At 40.6% G+C, this 18,087-nt stretch overlaps 3 protein-coding genes across 14 annotated transcripts; 2 read left to right on the top strand and 1 right to left on the bottom strand.

Moving 5' to 3' along the window:
- Positions 1 to 5,882: 5,882 nt before the first annotated feature.
- LOC116248010 (uncharacterized) lies at positions 5,883 to 10,573 on the top strand. Of its 11 annotated transcripts, none has more exons than XM_031620547.1 (8): positions 5,883 to 6,065; positions 6,173 to 6,226; positions 6,364 to 6,521; positions 6,594 to 6,756; positions 6,969 to 7,124; positions 7,601 to 8,170; positions 9,127 to 9,170; positions 9,280 to 10,573. In XM_031620547.1, exons 6-8 carry the CDS (start codon positions 7,819 to 7,821, stop codon positions 10,204 to 10,206), a joined length of 1,323 nt encoding a protein of 440 aa, XP_031476407.1. In that variant the 5' UTR covers positions 5,883 to 6,065; positions 6,173 to 6,226; positions 6,364 to 6,521; positions 6,594 to 6,756; positions 6,969 to 7,124; positions 7,601 to 7,818; the 3' UTR covers positions 10,207 to 10,573. The 11 variants fall into 11 exon arrangements, with proteins under 11 accessions (XP_031476407.1, XP_031476408.1, XP_031476405.1 ...); XM_031620548.1 differs by having other exon boundaries at positions 6,600 to 6,756; XM_031620545.1 differs by having other exon boundaries at positions 6,364 to 6,756.
- A 1,545-nt stretch (positions 10,574 to 12,118) lies between these two features.
- On the top strand, positions 12,119 to 13,468 carry LOC116247919 (water stress-inducible protein Rab21-like). The gene is made up of 2 exons (XM_031620372.2): positions 12,119 to 12,931; positions 13,078 to 13,468. Exons 1-2 carry the CDS (start codon positions 12,365 to 12,367, stop codon positions 13,264 to 13,266), a joined length of 756 nt encoding a protein of 251 aa, XP_031476232.1. The 5' UTR covers positions 12,119 to 12,364; the 3' UTR covers positions 13,267 to 13,468.
- Positions 13,469 to 13,522: 54 nt separating this feature from the next.
- LOC116247918 (NAC domain-containing protein 3-like) lies at positions 13,523 to 18,003 on the bottom strand. 2 transcript variants are annotated; one of them, XM_031620371.2, is made up of 7 exons: positions 17,829 to 18,003; positions 17,422 to 17,601; positions 16,726 to 16,828; positions 16,290 to 16,484; positions 15,823 to 16,103; positions 15,249 to 15,725; positions 13,523 to 15,138 (listed from the first exon to the last, which is right to left on the bottom strand). In XM_031620371.2, the coding sequence occupies exons 4-7, from the start codon at positions 16,456 to 16,458 to the stop codon at positions 14,170 to 14,172; spliced, it is 1,896 nt and encodes a 631-aa protein (XP_031476231.1). In that variant the 5' UTR covers positions 16,459 to 16,484; positions 16,726 to 16,828; positions 17,422 to 17,601; positions 17,829 to 18,003; the 3' UTR covers positions 13,523 to 14,169. The 2 variants fall into 2 exon arrangements, with proteins under 2 accessions (XP_031476231.1, XP_031476230.1); XM_031620370.2 differs by lacking the exon at positions 17,422 to 17,601.
- Between the last annotated feature and the right edge of the window lie 84 nt (positions 18,004 to 18,087).

The following is an 18,087-nucleotide window of genomic DNA, read 5'->3' on the forward strand; positions in this document are numbered from 1 at the left end:
ACTATATGCTTTCTGAATTTTGAAAATCACTTCGAAGACAAGCTTTTCTCTTTGCAGACGAGCAAGCCAGATCATAAGAAGCTCATTACTGGTTTGGCTTGCAACAGTTTCACCAGTGGGTGGTCTTTTGACCTCAATGAATGAGCCTGAACATGGTCTATTTGGTTCCTTTAACAATTGCAACCACCAAGAAGGTAGGTCAAAGGTAGCTATCAGTTTTGGATGGTTCTAAAGAGGAAGATGCTTGACATTTCAGGATTTTGCACAAGGGAGAGCATGTTGGAGCCTGTTTATGATGATCTTTGGTTTACCAAATTCTTTGGAGAGTAGGGACAACACCTCCAACCCATGTAGCCCACCTTCCAACAATCTCTTACAGATGGAAATGAAAGAGGATGAGACTTATACCATTCTGATATTGAAGCAGATGTAACAACCCCACCTTCCTAAGCTCTTTAACTTTAATAATTGATTAACCACTCCTTGCAACATCATGGGGCAAAAAATGAATGGAATATAGAGGTCTAAGTTCACAGTGTCATCTAAGACAGAGACAGGGAAAAGGTAAGTTGAGTTAGGTCAAATGGACCCATGATTTGGTCTGCTTTATTTCTTTTGTCTTTAGCTTTTTCTTTCTTTCTTTGCACCTCTGCCCATTGCGGATTAGACCGGGCTTTGCCTTTTGAACCGGTGACATCCAGTTAACTTGGTTCGATCCTCTAGTCATGTAAAAGTTGATCAAAATGAAAAAAGACCAGCACCAAAATTTCAAACTTAACTCAGATGAAAGTGAAGATTGATGACATGTTCATCCAAGCAAAACTGAACCCCTTCTGAAGCTCTTGCAAGTTTCACTTCTTAAACCAATAAGAGATACGGCAAAGGAACCCCGTCCAGCCTAAGCTAAGTCACAGTGGTACGTGGGGCCGTACCGGCGTGTACCCGGTACGTTTGGATTGGTTCCGAGTCAGAACCAATCAAAACCACAAAAAAAAAACATTGTTTTGTTTTGTTTATGTTTTTTTTATGAGATTATATGTAGGAACTATGAAAGGAACATTGTTTTAATGATGTGATGATATCAATTTTGTTTTTTTTTTTAAAAATTTAAAATATATAACTATCGTCATACTCTGCTATACCAAGATTAGCGAAAAATGTTGTACCCGTACCCATTTTCCCATACGAACACTCGTACCTGTACCCATGCGACAGAACCTGAGTAACTGAAACCATTGAACCCAATAAACAAGCACCAGAGATGTAAAACTCCTAAAGCCATTCATGTTCGTTGCTGTCTTGTCATGGGAGTTTATAACTTTGTTGAGTGCCTACAAAGGGGGGCCAGGTTGCTTTAATTTTCTAATAGAAAATTTTCTAGATAGGGCGATTTGTTCCAATTGGACATGAAAGACAGAGTAATAATTTGCATCTTTTCGATAAACAGTTCACTGATAATAACATGCTGATAAGATCAGTACCAACTTTAAGAACAAAGGAAATCAATAAACCTTTTCTCTTTTCTTGTTAGTGGCATCCAAGCATTACCCACACAAGGACCACAAACTAGATTGCCCCTTTATGGCCCTTTTATCTTACTCAAGAAAAGGATCTGACTCATGCATCACAACCTTGGGAGCTAAGGCAAACTGTAAGGGAGCCACTTTTCTTCTTTCTTCCTTTTGAAATCAAAAGTGATAAACTACAAGAACTCGCTATGGCCCCAAGAGGTGTGGGGCACCGGCTCAGAGGAATCGCTAGTAGGTGGCTGGTTCTTGTTTTGAATGGCATGGGCACCACCCTTTACTCTTGCCAATGCATGCTATAACCATGTGGAGGAGGCCAGTAGCCTCTGGATTTATGTTTTCATGCGAGCAACAAGGTCTCTCGACTTGGGTACAGTATATGTATATATATATACACACTAAAAAGGTTCAATTGGCCTTCATGGGTCATAGAGCACGGAAGGCAGTGGTGGCCGCCGGGGCCGGGGCTGCAGTGACCTGGTTCAGTCGGGAGGCCATTGTACAAGACCTATATGTGTTAGAGTGTGAAATTTTTTGTAAGGGCATTTATACGATTTTGTCTTTGATGTTTGTAAACCATAGTCACAAAAAAACTTGTTTTTTTGAAACAAACATGATACATTAAATGGCCGCTTAAAACTTAAAAAAACCTTAAAATGAAAAAAATCAATGATAAAAACGTGTTTTTTTCAGTTTTTTTCTCACCTATTTTATTCTTCCCTCATTTTTAGTTTTGTAAAATTTTTAAAAATTTCCAATATTTTTCTCATTTTTTTCAAGTGCACCGTATTATACCGAGCAAAACATTGCCGTTTAAAACTTTGAAATATCATTTGTGGCTATGATATTTAAAGGGGGAGGGGTGCGGTTTCTTGTATTTTTTGATTGTTCTGTAATAGTAAAAAAATTTGTGCAGAAGAAAGGGAGCTCGAAGGTTGACCACGCTCTCGGCTAGGTTTGAGGTGAGCTTGAAATCTTGGTTGGCTCATAACATAGTGAGCACAGTCGGCAGGGAGTAAGAGATTATGTACATGACCTCATCTTGCTGTCCTTCCGATCTCATGGTTCTACTTTGTTTTAATTAATTTGGCATTGCATGTTTGATTGAAGAACAATTCAGATCCAACTGGCAATATTATATAACTTTTTGGCATATTTAAATTCAACTATTAATTAGATTCGGCTCAACGTACTCTAAACCAAATCTGAAAGCAGCTATCTCCACTCCATTTAGATCATGTGTGGGAGAATTTCTCATCTTTCACATCACAATTTCTTATAATTGGACTCTTGGTGTTGAGTGTATGCTGCTGCTTGTTCACATTTATAGGAAACTTTAGCTCACTTCTATACGCAAGGACAGAAATCTCTCCTTTAGATAAGGAAGAAGTATATATATATATATATATATATATATATATATATATATATTATATATATATGAGAAAGCCAAACCAGTCGTACCCATTTTCCTTAAAACCTAATGTTCAATCCATTATAACTACACATAAAAATGTCGTTTTCTCAATGTGAAGTAATTTTTTTAAGTTGACATGGACCATGGTATCAATTTTTTTTTTTTATTATAAAACTTACCTTACATGATTAAAAAATATATAATTTTGATCTCGAAAGGGGTTGGCCAACAATAGAATGGGGACCAAGGTTGCCAGTCTTTATTTTGAAATCTTAACTTTGTATTTCAAAAAAGTATATGCAAATTGAAACATAACACGAAAATCATTTGGTTGCATTGAAGACAAACCTGGTACCTCAAAGGCACGAGGGAAAGAGTAAAGGTTCAGCTCTCAATCGAATGATAGAATTAAATACTCTCACTTGAACATATATATCTATATATAATTTTGTAATGTTTTTGACATGAAGATCACACTTATATAATTTTGAAACAAACATATCTTTAAGGCGCGCAAGCAAAAAAGGTTTTGACAATTTTTTAATGTCATATAATATGTTATCTTCAAGTTAAGAAAGCATCATTTTTATGTGTACTTGTAACGTTTTGATTAATGATCACAATCTTGTAATATATTTCATGAAAAGTAAACAGTATATATATATATGCTTTGACCATTTTACAAACTCTTTTGCTGGGAATAATAAGAAAACTGAGGGGTATATAATATGGTAAAATTAAATTATAGAAAAAGAGAGAGAAAGAGACATGCAAGGCCACATGCTTTGACTTATTGGTACGATCGACTCACGCTTGACTCGATATCAAATCCAAATAAAGTAGATTTGGGCATGGATCTGTCACAAATTTGACATTTATTTGAATGAATTAAGCTTAGTTTAGTTCCAAACGACAGTTCTATGAAGAAATTAAAACGAAAGCGCTTCGAACACATTGCATATAATAAAGCAAAAAAGAAAGAAGTCAACAAAAGAATGTATCAGGACACGATTTTCCTATGTACTAAGTCAAAATAATTCGGCCCAATTATGACATGGTTCCGTGAATTCCACCATGTTTAATATCCTCTTTTCTCCCCAACTTCTCTCATTTTTTATATTTCTCACAAAATGAAACTTGGTATCAATATATTCAACTTGAAGATATATATATATATATATAATCAATGGGGGCCTCTTGGGCTTTGCCCCATTCAAAAAAATATTTAAAAAAATTTACATATAAATTTTAAAAAACTTGTCTTATATAAAAAATTTGAAAAATCATACGTCAATCAAAATTTAAAAACTTTAATTCTTCAAGAAAATTTTATAGATCTGCTGCCGTATGTATAGTCAAGTAGATCGGATTTTATAACGGGTCATACTGAACACAATATGGATCTGGATATATTTATGTAATTACTTTATGTACAATCTAGTCGAGTATAACAACAAAATTTTGATCCGGTTCGATTCAAACCCAAAAAATCTCTCTTTCTTGGATTCAGTTAAAAAAAAAACAAACCCACTCCAATTATTAATTGGAGCGGATACGGCATATGTTTTTTTTAGATATCGAATTTTTTATGAACAATCGAATCCGATTCCATGTAGAAGAATTAAGATCGGTCTCATATCTCTAATATTCTTATCCGTGTATAATTCCAAATCGAGTCACACAATATCTCAATAGCCGTACAATTAAATAGGGTTAGAAAGATGCATTTATTGCGCCCGCGCGACCAAATCGCCTTGGAGTTCTTATCCTTTATAGCAAATAAAGACAATATACATTCGACTCTTCATGTAAACTTCAGACATGTAATTAATATAGATAAATTCAATTTTCTTAATTACTGGAAGGCAAACTTAATATTAAATTTATGTGGAAAAAAAATTATCCTGTTCAAACAAAAGAAAAAGAAAAGAAAAATCTCATGCTACCAAACCGTGGATTTGAGATCCACGGTCGTAATCAAACACGACCTAAAAAAAGGCGAAAAAGAGACAGGAAAATGAAAAAAAGACAAGGAAAATGGTGTGAACATGTCACGTGATATGTCAAGGCAACCTTACCTCTAATAGTGATTATGCCAAAAATTTCAATTCCTTACTTTGGAATTTTGAATTTATATTCTTCTAAATATTATTTAATTTTCAAAGTTCTTTTTGGGCAACTTGGTCAAAGACTGAACTTTACACAAGTCAAAGCAAAATATATATATATACATATATATATATATATATTAACAAGCACTGTTTCCAATGTGCGCAGATCATCAGATTTTGAAAACTTTTACATAACTAGCAGGAAAATAAATTAAAGGAAATGTTAAAGGCATCGTTGTCAAAATCGGTCGGTGAATTGAATGAGCAAGGCTACCAGTTTACTAAATCAACTAATTGACTCATTCATGCGAGACGGTACTGAATTTGACAAGAAATAATTTTAAACATAAGTGATTACTATAATTAATTAATTATAAAATTCATTAAAATATTAACTAAATAGGAAAACAGTGAGGGATAACACTTTTAGTGGCGGTTTTAATTCTTCCTCTTATTTATTCTTGACAAAGACTGCATGTGAAGTACATTATGACACCAACAACACCTTCTAACATATATTCATCATATTATTAAATGAATTATTATTTCTCGTTTAATTTTTTTGCGTTAACAAAAAAAAAAATAAATTTTCTACACAAAAGCAAATGATCTGCTGTTTAATTCACTTAAAAAGAATAAATAAAAATTCCAAAAAATGAAGAAAAAGCTTTATTTTCCGACGTGGCAGGATGCCAGGGACTCCGAGACCGTGACACGGACGACCCGATCCACCCCGTCAACACGGACGGCGGATGTACGGCCGTGAGAATCGAGCGGACCAGAACGGCCCTATAAATACCTTCCAACCCTCCTCTTCCCTCTCCCGCTTCCAATCTCTCTCTCTCCTTGTCTTCAATTCTCGCTTATTTTATTTTTTATTTTAAAAAGGAGGAAAATAATAGAGAAGGAAGGAGAGGTGTTTTCTCTTTGGCAACTCGTCGGCCGTCGCTTGTTCCTTTCTCCCCCACCCCCTCACTTCCTCAAACCCTAAGAGAGAGAAATAAGAGAGAGGTAAGAGTCAATATTCCTTCACGATCTGTAGTTTTTATTTTTATTTTTCTTCTCTTGGGTCTTCATCGTTACATTTGTTATTTTATTGAGCGGATTTTTCGCTGCAGTCGTTGCGCGGTGAGACGCGGTCTCTCGCTGAGGGTTGGGAGCGATGTTTATAGGTAACCTTTTCGTCGTTGAGAACTGGATGGTTTTTTTTTTGTTTTCCTTTTTTCTGTTTGGGTGTTTTTTTTTTTTTGTTTGTTGGATTGAAATCTGAGATGGAAAGGGTGGGGTTCGGCTTCGGCGGGTCGATCAGGTTGGGTCTTTTTGTTCTCCAGTAGAATTATTGATCTTCTCCTGGAGCCACGATCTCTCCAGATAGGCCGAGGCAGTTTTTGGGCGATTTTTTTTTGACGATCTTCTCGGAAAATGTTAGGGCTTCAATAATCGACGGGGAGTTTCGCATGGAACGTGGTAGGTGTTATTTCCGTGGCCTTTTTGGATTTAGGACCAGAAATTTGGGGTTTTGATCTAAACAAAAAATAGACGCAGGTTTCAGCAGGAAAAGAAATTTCCGGTTTATTGGCGTGCGCGGAGGCCTTATATCTTGCCCTTTGTCGTTGACAATGCCTTCTGGGTGGCCCGTCTCCATGATGCCATGGGGGCTGGCACTGCCGGTCCTAAGTTTGGGGTCTTAGATCATAAGTGGGTAAGCGTCCACTGGAGATGTCCTCCTTTCGTGGTTTTTTGGTCACGATGATCGATTTTCTGTTTGTTAAGTGTCATAAACTGTGACCTTGGTTTTAAAAAACACTATTCTGTACAGGAAGGAAAAGAATTTGGGGCTTGGTAGACTTGTCTCTTTCCTTCTAAGATTATAAATGCCTTTCGATCTGTTAAAATTGTGCTTTTTCTCTGCAGGAGGTCGGTGGTGTTTGTATGAGCACTAAAATTGGGGATTTTCATGTTTGGTATTGAGGATAACACTTGTTGAGGTGCATCTTCGAACTTGGAATTTTCTATTTGTGTAAAGTATGTACGCAAGTGGCCGCTGGGTTACCTTCAATTTCCTCCCTTGTATGTTTTTTCTTTTATTCCTTTCTCCTTTTGTTATATTTTATGTTTTGTATCCACTATTCTTTCTTTCCATTAAGTTTATTATTTTCTTCCTTTCTCCTTTTGTTCGATTTCCGATTATAACATGTTACTGATTTGTGAATTTTTTAGAGTAAAAGAGCAAGTGAAATTAGCCTTTAGGAAGGTCTGGACGTGGTCCCTGTGTTATAATGGTGCTGATTTGTAGATCAGCATAATAGAATTTAAGTTTTCGCTGTTGGTGTTTTGTATTTGATGTTACCGTGTGCTGGTCCCCTAAATTGAAAGGCAACCTGCAATTGTTTCTAAGTTGGTCATAACGTGTAGAGTTCACCACCAGCAAAATCATATTTGTTTTTTGGGAGGTGGTTGAGATTTTTGTATGCTTTTATTTTGTTTCTATATCATGGCCCAGTTTCCTGCGCTGCTTCTGAATTGTTTTTTGGCCTTATTTTCAGTGGAGATGCTTGTGGAAGAGTTCCATTCATGACCGCATACTAAGTAGCTGTCAATTTTACGAAAGTTGGCTAGTGCTGGACGAGGCTGCATTAGTTGTTGGAGATGGTGGTTCTGTAGAGGGAATGGCCTTCTGGTACTACTCGTCCTGAGGATTTTCCTTGTTAGGGAAGTCTTGGTTTTCCTATGATCAGAGCACACTATTTTGTAATTAGCAAACATGGGTTCAGTTTGTTGCATTGCTGCAAGAGATAAAACCAGTCCACATGGTAGAAATACTGGATCCTCTGTTTGCCATGGATACTCACATAGGAATGCCATATATTCACCCTCTTGGAGCTTCCGATGGGATGGTAGATCACATGTGGAGAATAGCCTGGATAGTTCTGTACATCACCATCGAGATTTCTCCTTAAGCAATAGCAGGAATACTGGTGGTGAAAGTAAGGGTGGCTTTGCTGGAGACACGCTGTCCAATGGTGGAAGCCCAATGGAAAGTTTTCAAACACCTACCTGGCCTAAATCTCCAGTTTTTTCTGATGCTGTAGAGGAATTTGTTCCATGTGGTTTAGGTAAGGATCAGAATGTTTACTTGTGTTATTTCACCCTTGTGGCATTTATGGAATAATCTCATGACACCTTTGATACTATTGTTCACCTTTAGTGTTCTGGTCTCACTGTTGAGCTATGCTGCTTTGTGCAAGTGGATGCGGTTTTTTTAGAGTTTAGACTGTCGGCTTGCCAATTTCATGCAGTGCTCTTTACATGTTCTACTTAATTTTTACTTTTCTGCACCTCTTTCTATGTTTGTCTTTGTGCCATTCATTTTGTGTTCAGGTACTTTAAATTTGAAAATCTCGTAAATTACTCCTATAACGATTCAGCTGTTTGTTTTGCTTGATGTACTGTCAATCTACAATTCTATCATTGTATTGTGGAAATTTTGTGAAACTACTTGTTTATTGGGCATAACATCCATGGTGCCCTCTCGTGGTGCAACGACTTCCTTTGGTAGCACATTCCATAGCATGATGCCCTTCCTCTAAGGAGGAGGAGCAATGTTTCCATCAACTTTTAAAAATCGTCTCTAGTTTTATGGCTGCTTGAACATCTTGGAATGTTATATCTCGATCTGCTGTGTAACTGCCTGTTAAAATGATGGCAATTTTAAACTTGCAATAGTTCATGAAAAATTAAGAACGAGTGAGGATTCAACTTTGAAGTGGATGTCATGTTATGCCTTCTCACTAGTGACTAGATTTGTCCCTCAAATTTTCCTGGTCGTGGCTGCTACTTCAGCTGTTTGATTTGGTAGCCTGTCTGTTCAACCCTATTTCCTGGATGCGGTAGTCTGGTGTGCTTGCCGTCTGTTTGGTGTCCTTGGATGATGAGTTTCCTATCTCGTCTGGTGTTATCTCTATAAGTTATGGTGCCGTCCTTTGAATATTTTGCTCCGAAGTTGCTGCGAAGCCTGGATTCTGTGGTTGTGCACTGAACATTTTGTCTGATACTGTGTTGTGTTTAACAGATTTGCGTTCAAGTCCATCTACATCAAATAAGACCACCAATGAGGTGAGCTCAAAACTGTCGGAGGATGAATTTGCTTATTCTTCTATCTAGTTGGTTTGTTGGTTTAAGCTTTCTGAAAGGAATTCCAAACGTATGTCATTGTACATTACAGGTGAAGGAATGTGCAAAGTCATCAACAGTTGATGACACGTTAGAGTTGAATGTTGTACCTTCATTAACAGCTAAGAACGACCCCTCGTCATCTCATGGCCCAGCTTTTGCTTTGACGCCTTCAAGAAAAACACGGCGGTCACCTGGCCACCCACTCTCTAGGCAAATATCAGACAGTCGGATTATGGCTTTCAAGTCATTTGAGAGCTCTGCTTCAGAAGGAAGACAATCATTCGTTTTGTCTGTTTGTAGCAACGAGCCGACATTGGGATCACAGGGAGGCTCTTCCGATGGATGGTCGATGCGCACATTCTCTGAGCTTGTTGCTTCTTCTCAAAAAGAAAGGTGGTCTTTTGATAGCGAGAACTTGAGTTCTAATCATGGAAAGATAACAAGATCCAACAGCATGCAGTTCTCTTCTGCTTCCGTGGAAACACAAACATGCGGACTCTGCTTGAAGAACTTGGTTGATAGAGCTCCTTGGGTACTAAATGGGTATGAGATCTCCACAGTCGCTGTTCTGGTCTGTGGACATGTATACCATGCCGAGTGTCTGGAAAGCACAACACAAGAGCCTGATAGGTATGACCCTCGGTGTCCTATCTGCACATCAAGCGAGAAGTCGCACTTTAAGATGTCACCAGGAATAGCATTGAGGGTTGGATTAGATTTAAGGGGAAGAAACAAGCTCTCAAGAATTGCCGTTGCAGATAGTGATATTGAACGGGGCGCCTTCTCTGGGCCTATCAAAGTCTCGAGGCGCGATGGTAAGGGCCCAAAGATGGCTGCAAGCTCCAGCACAAAGGGTTCGTTTGCAAAGCCATTTTTGAAAAGGCATTTTTCTATCGGCTCTAGACCATCTCGGTCCCTATCGGTGAATGATTCTGCACGGAGGAAGGGTTTCTGGGCAAGGTATTTCAAGGAATAATCTTCTCCCATCAACAACAGATTGCTGAAAAAGCTCTCTTTTACACATTGCTGTAGTTCATATATAAATATGTTGGAAAAATATCTTTCTGCGTTGATAATAAATGCAGTGATATACACCTCCAATGTCTGTCAACTCTAGAAATCTAATAGTTGAAAGCTCATTTGTTCTGAAAAAGTTGGGCTCTTGGCACCCTTGCTTGGATATTCAAGCTTATGGGAATCTGCCTTCCTGTATATTCATTCCTTAACTAGACTGTACGCCTTCTTCTACGAGATTGCATACCTCGAGTCCATGTTTGGCAATGTTTTGTAACCAACAATCATATGGTAATGCAATTCTTTTGGCAATGGTTTGTGACCGACAATCATACAGTAATATATGGTAATGCAATTTTTATGCAACAGTTGTCTGCTATTGAAATGAGATCGGCAAACTTCAGCAATTATTGGCTGTGGATTTCGCGGGTATCTGGTGCCCTCGTTTACTGTAGACTGCAGTGTCTGTAGATGTCCTTTCGGGGTTTGGCGCACTAGCAGCCTTGTTTTTACAGGAAAATCTTCTAAGAAAAACGGCTTCTCGAGTGTAAAAGAACTAAAAGGCATCTGCACAACGGTTTGCAGATATGGAAACTCTTGGAAAATGTTTTCCTGCGGCAATATGTAGGCCTCGTAGAAAGATTGGATTGTTCAGATGATAAAAAAAAAGGCGGGAAATGGAAAAGCATCTTTCGACCATTTATTAACTCTACTTTTTACCGGAAAATACATAAAAGTTTGCACTTAGCTCTACAGGCTAACTGGCTGTTGGTCTTCTCCCAGCCCCATGCCGGTCTTGTGTGGCCGCTGGTCCCTGTGAAAAGATCCGCAATCAGGCTGGTGTTGGCTTGTCGCTTGCGAGCGTGAATTGAACGGGAAGGGCCAGCAAACAACAGTTTTTGGTGAAACTATGTTTACTATACCCGAAAGGGCCCTCTTTTTACTGCTAAAACCGGGTTTATTACTGACCTTCTCTTGTCCCATAGTTTTTGTGTCATCTTTATGGGGAATTATAAATGGTTGGCGTCTAATAAGAGCTCCATGTACCTAGCTAAAAGTTTAATTGAAGTTTAAAATGCAGTGGACTCCTTAGTTTAGTATCGGTTTGTGTAAGGTCTCAGAAAAGATTGTACATTTTCTATCCTTGGTAATGTTATGTCCTGGCTTTGATCACTCTCAATTTCAATTTCTTGTTCCTAAGAACCATTTACTCCTTTTATTGGGTTAGAATCATTCCGAGTGGGTGGAAGGTTAACAATTCATCGTTTGGAAAAGAGGCCCGAAAGTCCCTCAATTTCTGTTGCCTTCGGAGCCTTGGGTTGCATTGGGATTTAGGTGAACAGTCGGCCTTCAAGTCGATGAAGCACACTCTTACTTCGCAACTTAACCAAGTAACACCCACGAGAATCAAATCAACATGTACTTGTCCCGACCAATGGTATGCCCTTTGTATAAGCGGAATTGGGCTCCTAGCTAAGATTTATTTAGGTAGTTCCCAACTTTAGGCCGAAAGTTGAGCAACAAATGGCTAGTGCTTCGAGTAAATAAAGTAAGAAGGCATTCGACCTGACAAAACTAAAGGTTCCAACTTCTGACCTCTTTGGCCTTCAGATATAAGGAGAACTTCACTTGTTCATTGGGGGATGTTTTGATTGCTTGGATAACTTTTTGGATTCAGTCAGGTTCCACTGAAGACAAAGAAAAGCTGTACTCAGGTTTTTCTTTTGATCTACTCAGTAGAAGCATGCCTTGATACTTGTGGTTTAACAAAACAATGTCCTTATTTCAAATATGACGTCCACAAGTGAAGTCGCGTGCAACTACTTTTTTATTTTATCAGAAGTCTGATTTTAACCTACTGATCTCAGACAAAAATTATACAAAAATATGCCCAACTTTTGATCGTATAACAATAACTAGACAGGAAAGTAAGTGGTTAATAAACAAAAAGAAACAACTTAATACCACCAACGATTGAGCTCGTGTTATAAGAAGAAAGAAAAAAGACATTGACATCAGACCCGAAGCGCCGTTTCAATGGGTTATCGAGATACTGAAGATCTGTTCAGACTTCAGATCAGATCCAATGACACCCACCGCGCTAGAAAGAATCCAGGCGAATGACCCACCCTCTGAAAGCCACCTATTTCATGCGACGTCATCGTCTTCGTCCACCTAAAGACAGACGTGGCAGCTACCCAAAAGAGGGATGCCCATTACGTGTTTGTCCATGTCCATGCACCTGTCCTCCTCCTGACACGTCCGGAACGGTCTACGCCGTCCGGCCCTCCTCCGGCCTCTATTTAACCGGCGACCGAGCTCGAGATTTTCCTCACGCTTCCTGCTCGATTTCAAGTGGTTATCGTGGTCTGTTTCGTGTTTTTGGTCGTCCGATTTCTTCGCCGAACTTCTTCGTGTTCGCGTGTCTTGGAGCGATGGAGCCTGGCCGTGATGAATATGGCCACCCTCTGAAGGGCACCACGCAAGAAGGGTACACTGGTACCGCCGGATACCCAGCTACCACGCCTGGTACTGCTGGGTACGGTACGACCCCTGGAGCTTACGGCGTTGGTGCCGGCTCCGGCACCGGGGCGGCTGCCGGTCAAGGGCAGGTGCTGCACCAGGGTGAGAGGCAAGGTGGTGGCCATGGCGTGCTGCACCGCTCAGGCAGCTCGAGTTCCAGCTCTGTATGTTCATCTGCCTTTCTCTACACATTCTTTACCTGCTCTTTGCCTTTTGAGAGGGAGACAGCAGGTTACATTCTAGCACCATCTTTTGTTCGATGCGTCTGAATTATGTGATTTTTCTTTTTCCATGTGGATTCGGAGAAAAGTCTTCCGAGGACGACGGGCAAGGAGGGAGGAGGAAGAAGGGGCTGAAGGAGAAGATCAAGGAGAAGCTGCCTGGTACTCACAAGGAAGGACACACCGAATATGATGCCAGTGGGCAGCCGATCCACGCAGGGGAGAAGAAGGGCGTCATGGAGAAGATCAAGGAGAAGCTGCCTGGACAACACCACTAAATTTCCCTCCCACCGAAGGGCAGGGCCTCTGTTATGATCAATATAAATATCATAAGGTTAGGAGCATTGTAGACATAAATAACAATGGAAGCAAGTGTTATCTCTGTGAATGTTGGATGGTGTTGTAAGTTGACTCGCGTGTTTGTGATTAATAACATGGCAATTCTCGTGCTGTCCCATAAGTTTGGCCTTGTACTGAATCTGATTGAACCTGATATCTGGGGGCTTCAGAGAGAGAGAGAGAGAGAGAGAGAGATGGCAAATAACAAAATATATTTACAAAAGTGCAAAAAAACCAACGAGACAAAAATACACTAAGGGGGAGCTGGCAGACCCCTTTTTTTTTCTTTTTTCTTTTTCTTGCCTACCATTTACATAAATAAACAAACATGAAGTAGATAACGGCTCCATAGCACAACCGACCCTACAATATAACAAGGTTAACGCAAATGAAATGGACGAAAAACCAAATAGATAGACCACTATTTTACAGACCATTCTACAACATATACAAATCAGCTAGACACGTAATACACCCTCAAAATGTCCCTCTCCCTTTGTCGGCACTGAGTTCTCGTTGGTATAGGCAAGTGCAATACCCAGTCATGAAGCCCTTCCTACCGGTATCGAGTATGGAATCTATGGAATATAACAACAGAAGGTAACCAGCATCTCTTCTTCCTAAAACCCTTAAGTCATATCAGTTGCAGAAGCTCCATGGCACCCGCATGGTAAGAACACGGTAATCCGTCTGGAAGAGAAAACCGACCTACTAGTCCCTAGCAAACTGGAAAATGGAGCCCTCCTATCTTTTCATAGCCAACTGAATGGCCACCCCAGTGTCGAGTTAATCAAGCAACGACGTTAGGTTCAACTAAAGCTCGAGCCTCGAAACTTTAGCTGCTATAGATTGAGACTTGAAGTCCCTTTGATGGAACGGCATATGTTGCGAAGAAGCAACAGCACTAGCGGCAGAGAAGTGCCGACGACGCAGAAGGCGGGCAGCAGCCAGCTCAGACCAGTCGAGACGTATCGCCGCAGATGGAACATAAAGCTGCAGGCTCCGCCACGGGCTTGATCGCAATCTACGGCGGCAGTGTCGGCAGCATGTTCTCTGTTGCGTGACAGCGAAGGCGATAACCACGTCCGGATGGAACCAGAGAAAAACCATGATCCAGCAGTTTTTGAGCTTTCTGGTGTGGCAGATAGGGGTTTGGCAGTGGTTGAGACAGACCCTGGATTGGCCTCTGAGTGGGGTATCCTCCCGCCATCTTTCATCATATGCGAGTGTGGGGTGGTGACTGCCTTTTTCGGTCTCAATTTGCATCCACTCACTGGTAATTTAGATGGTACGCGAAGTTCTTCAGTTTGAATAGGTGATTTCTTACTGAGAAGAAGTTGCTCCCCAAGTTTGTAATTTGAATCATCATGCTCACTGAGGACAGCGGCCGTTCGATCTTCATAAGTGCAGGTTTTCACTGCTCCAGTTGCAGCTGATTCCATCTTGTGGACCTGCAGTCTGATCCTTGGGCCTGGAGATATGAATTCCTCCGGAAGCTCGCGATGGCGTCGCCGGATTTGAACCCCAGTTTCATTGTTCGCCGGCTCTTCAGGGACGCCCAAGTCGGATAGTGAAACACCATCGAATACCGATTGGTAACGATCCAGAAGCGTTCCTGTGGCAGCCAAGTACAGTTCTGCGATCATCTCTTCCTCATCGGTAACAGTTTCTGGAAATTCGGCAGCGACCTGATCTGGCCTTCCAAGTTCGCTATAGATGCTAGATTCTGCTTCTTGGTATTCAGATCTGACAGGAAACTCCTGGTCGGCCGCAGCAACGAAGTCCTTTGGATTTGGAGTCTGAGAATTGTCCTGCCAAAGAGCAATTTGTTATTAGAAGGGCTTGGACACACTTCGAATCCAGTAGAAGCCTAATTTGTAGAGGAAAATAATCTAGTGCAACGGTCACAAGAAGAGCATACCCCGAATTCAGTTTCACTAGATTGAAATTCCAACATCGGAGGTTCGATGGGGTCCAACTGCTCGTCAATCATTTGGCTTACAGGATCAGGATAATCGACGAGAAAATCCAACCACCCCTCATCAATTGCAGGCATCCCATCTCCCTCTGTTCTAGCAGGCCCTTCTTTCAGTTCGGCTGCGTCCAAAGACCAAGATGGGCATACCCAGTGTTGGGTTTCATGAGTTTGTACTACGCTCGTAGCCGGTACAGTGAAAGGACCACTTTTCAAGCACTCCTCGAGCATTCCTTCTCCATGAGAAGCCACAGGCGTAATCTCTCCTATCGTTCCAGCAGACTCTTCCTCCAATTTGGGTTTGAACAGAGAACTACTTTCTGTTCCCTTTGGGGATGGACCAGTAAGTTCAGTCTCTGCTGCAGCATCGTCTTGCAAATCAAAGCCATTTTTCTTACAGATGCGGCACAAAACATAAGATTCCTGCTTCATAGAAGAGTCCAATCATAAGTATAAAAGGTTTACAAACGACAGCGCCAGGAAAAAAAGTTCCTAACTCAGCGGAAAGAAAAGCACCCACATGCACTCCAGCGGCTAGAGCGTTACATTCCTTTTCGTCAAGATGGTACTCGTGCATGACCCAGTCAGTACGTTTCCCAGTCGGAGCGCGTCCTTCGTGGAATACAAGAGTCTTCTTGGTCCCTACAACACGCTTAGCAGAGCGGATGTTCCTGTCCTTGCCAGTAGCCTTCCAGTAACCCTTTTCAGTTGCCCTGTTCTTCCGAGCACCATTTGGATACTTTCTGTCCCTGGGGCTGAAGAAATGCCACTTGCTGTCTCTCGTTGGAACAGGGGTTTTTCCTGAAAGTGACACCTCTTGTTAACGAATTGATGCTCATGATACAGAGCAACTCGGAATTCTCTTTCTTCTAAAGGGAGAACAAAAACAGACGCCACAAAATCATACTGATGAATGCGCATTCATCAGTATGAAAACTTTGAACATAAAAGAATAAGAGGAGCAAAATGCCTAAACAGATTATGTACCTGGCAAATCCCAAGGTTCCCATTTGTATAGGTCTATCACTGGTATGACTTCGAATAGTTCCTGATTCTTGCCGTGAATTTTTCCCTTCAGATAATGAAGAACCAGTTCTTCATCAGTTGGATGAAAGCCAAAACCAGGGGGCAGCAAATGAATGTCTATCATGGCCATGGCTGCAGGCCCTTTAAAGATCAGATCTGAAATGATATGCAAGCAGCTCTTCTGTCAATTAAGATTTCTGGAAACTGGAAAACTGCCAAATTAGTGAAGTATGATAATATAATGTTTTTGTTCAGGGATGTACACTCAAAGTGTGCATGATATAGATGAGATATAAGTACAAATATAAACTAAGAACATTGAGCGAAATCTACAATTCTGAAAAGGCCAGGATGTTAATGAACATCAAGAGAAAAATATATCAGTCACACACAATACCTTCAGAAAAACAACCACGGAAGCTATGAAGTTACAAACGAATACGGCAGCTGTAAAACATCAAACAAAGCTCTGGTGCCAAGTTTCTCCTTACATACGATACCTGCAGCCAAAATGGAAATAACACGTAAATAAGGTAGGCACGAAGCATCAAGCAAAGCTTACTAAAAATGACAAAACAAGTTTGGTTATTCATATTCCAATGATATACTTTACTTTTGATGGATGATAATTCTAGTCCAACTGACTTCAAGAAAACATCAAACTTAAGATAAAATAAAGCACAGAAACTTGGATCACAAACAATAAAGCGTATAATACTACCAAAACAGCAGAACAAATCCATTGCAACTAACAAATTATCGAGGAACCATGCGAATACGTTCCTTGCTTAAGACGCAATACGTAAGGTACAATAACAACAAGACCAAAAAGATCGGTAATGAGCAGCCTAAGCAATTTTAGACTATAGGTGCAGCTTTTACGAGAAATGCATTCAATGTTTCCCCAGAAGAGAAAAATCCTAGCAATACCACTCCACGACTCACCAAAGCAACAGCAATTCCCACAACGTTTCCAACACAAACCACCACAAAAATTAGCCCTCGAATTTCCAAAACACAGGGCTCCAGAAAGCCCCAGAACTCAGCAGACCCCCAAAAATAATACCATCGAGCAAAAATTCTAGCTCCTCACCAGATCCAAAAAAGGCCATCCATTTGTGAAGTCAACTATCCTCCAATATCCCGATCAAGCCAAGGGCCGAAAATGCCAAAACCCCAACAAATTCCTCGAAACACTAATCTGGAACCGAAAGATCCACCATTTTTTCAAGAAATTAAACTTCAGCAGCTTCCATAAAGTTCAGCAGAACCCCTAAAATAAAAAGTCAATCCCAACACAAACTTCAATCCGCGTCCAGATCACAAAGAAAACTAACCAAGCACAAAAATCAACCATTTCCCCTGGCGCTGATCAAATCCAAAAGCCAAAACCCCCGGCAAAATCTCAAATCCAACAACATGAACAACCAAACTCACTCTCCAAGCCTCCTGATCGAGATGAAAAAGCAATACAGAAACCAAAGAGGGCATGAAACTAACCAGAGACCGAGGCGATCCTCTTCTGAATCCTAAACCTTTGCGAGCATCGGAGGAAGACGAGAGAAGGAACGCAAGATGGAGGAGTAGATAAAAGAGGGTCGGATCAAATATCCGCGTGAGATGGAACGGACGAAAGAGCGCCCTCTCTTTCTTCTTCCGGGAAGCTTCAAAGAAGGCGCACGGCTCCCTCCAATGGCGCGATGACTTAAGGAGCGAGGTAAGCTCCAAATTACCTTAATGCCCCACAAAAAATCTTTCA

Source organism: Nymphaea colorata, chromosome 2 (assembly GCF_008831285.2).
Source record: "Nymphaea colorata isolate Beijing-Zhang1983 chromosome 2, ASM883128v2, whole genome shotgun sequence".
NCBI lineage: Eukaryota > Viridiplantae > Streptophyta > Magnoliopsida > Nymphaeales > Nymphaeaceae > Nymphaea > Nymphaea colorata.

Coding starts and splice junctions, on each gene's coding strand:
- LOC116247919 (XM_031620372.2), top strand. CDS start 12,365: ATGACCCACCCTCTGAAAGCCACCTATTTCATGCGACGTCATCGTCTT. Junction 12,932..13,077: donor GCAGCTCGAGTTCCAGCTCT/GTATGTTCATCT, acceptor TTCGGAGAAAAG/TCTTCCGAGGACGACGGGCA.
- LOC116248010 (XM_031620545.1), top strand. CDS start 7,819: ATGGGTTCAGTTTGTTGCATTGCTGCAAGAGATAAAACCAGTCCACAT. Junction 8,171..9,126: donor ATTTGTTCCATGTGGTTTAG/GTAAGGATCAGA, acceptor TGTGTTTAACAG/ATTTGCGTTCAAGTCCATCT. Junction 9,171..9,279: donor CAAATAAGACCACCAATGAG/GTGAGCTCAAAA, acceptor TGTACATTACAG/GTGAAGGAATGTGCAAAGTC.
- LOC116247918 (XM_031620370.2), bottom strand. CDS start 16,458: ATGGCCATGATAGACATTCATTTGCTGCCCCCTGGTTTTGGCTTTCAT. Junction 16,104..16,289: donor GGAACCTTGGGATTTGCCAG/GTACATAATCTG, acceptor TGTCACTTTCAG/GAAAAACCCCTGTTCCAACG. Junction 15,726..15,822: donor CTCTAGCCGCTGGAGTGCAT/GTGGGTGCTTTT, acceptor TCTATGAAGCAG/GAATCTTATGTTTTGTGCCG.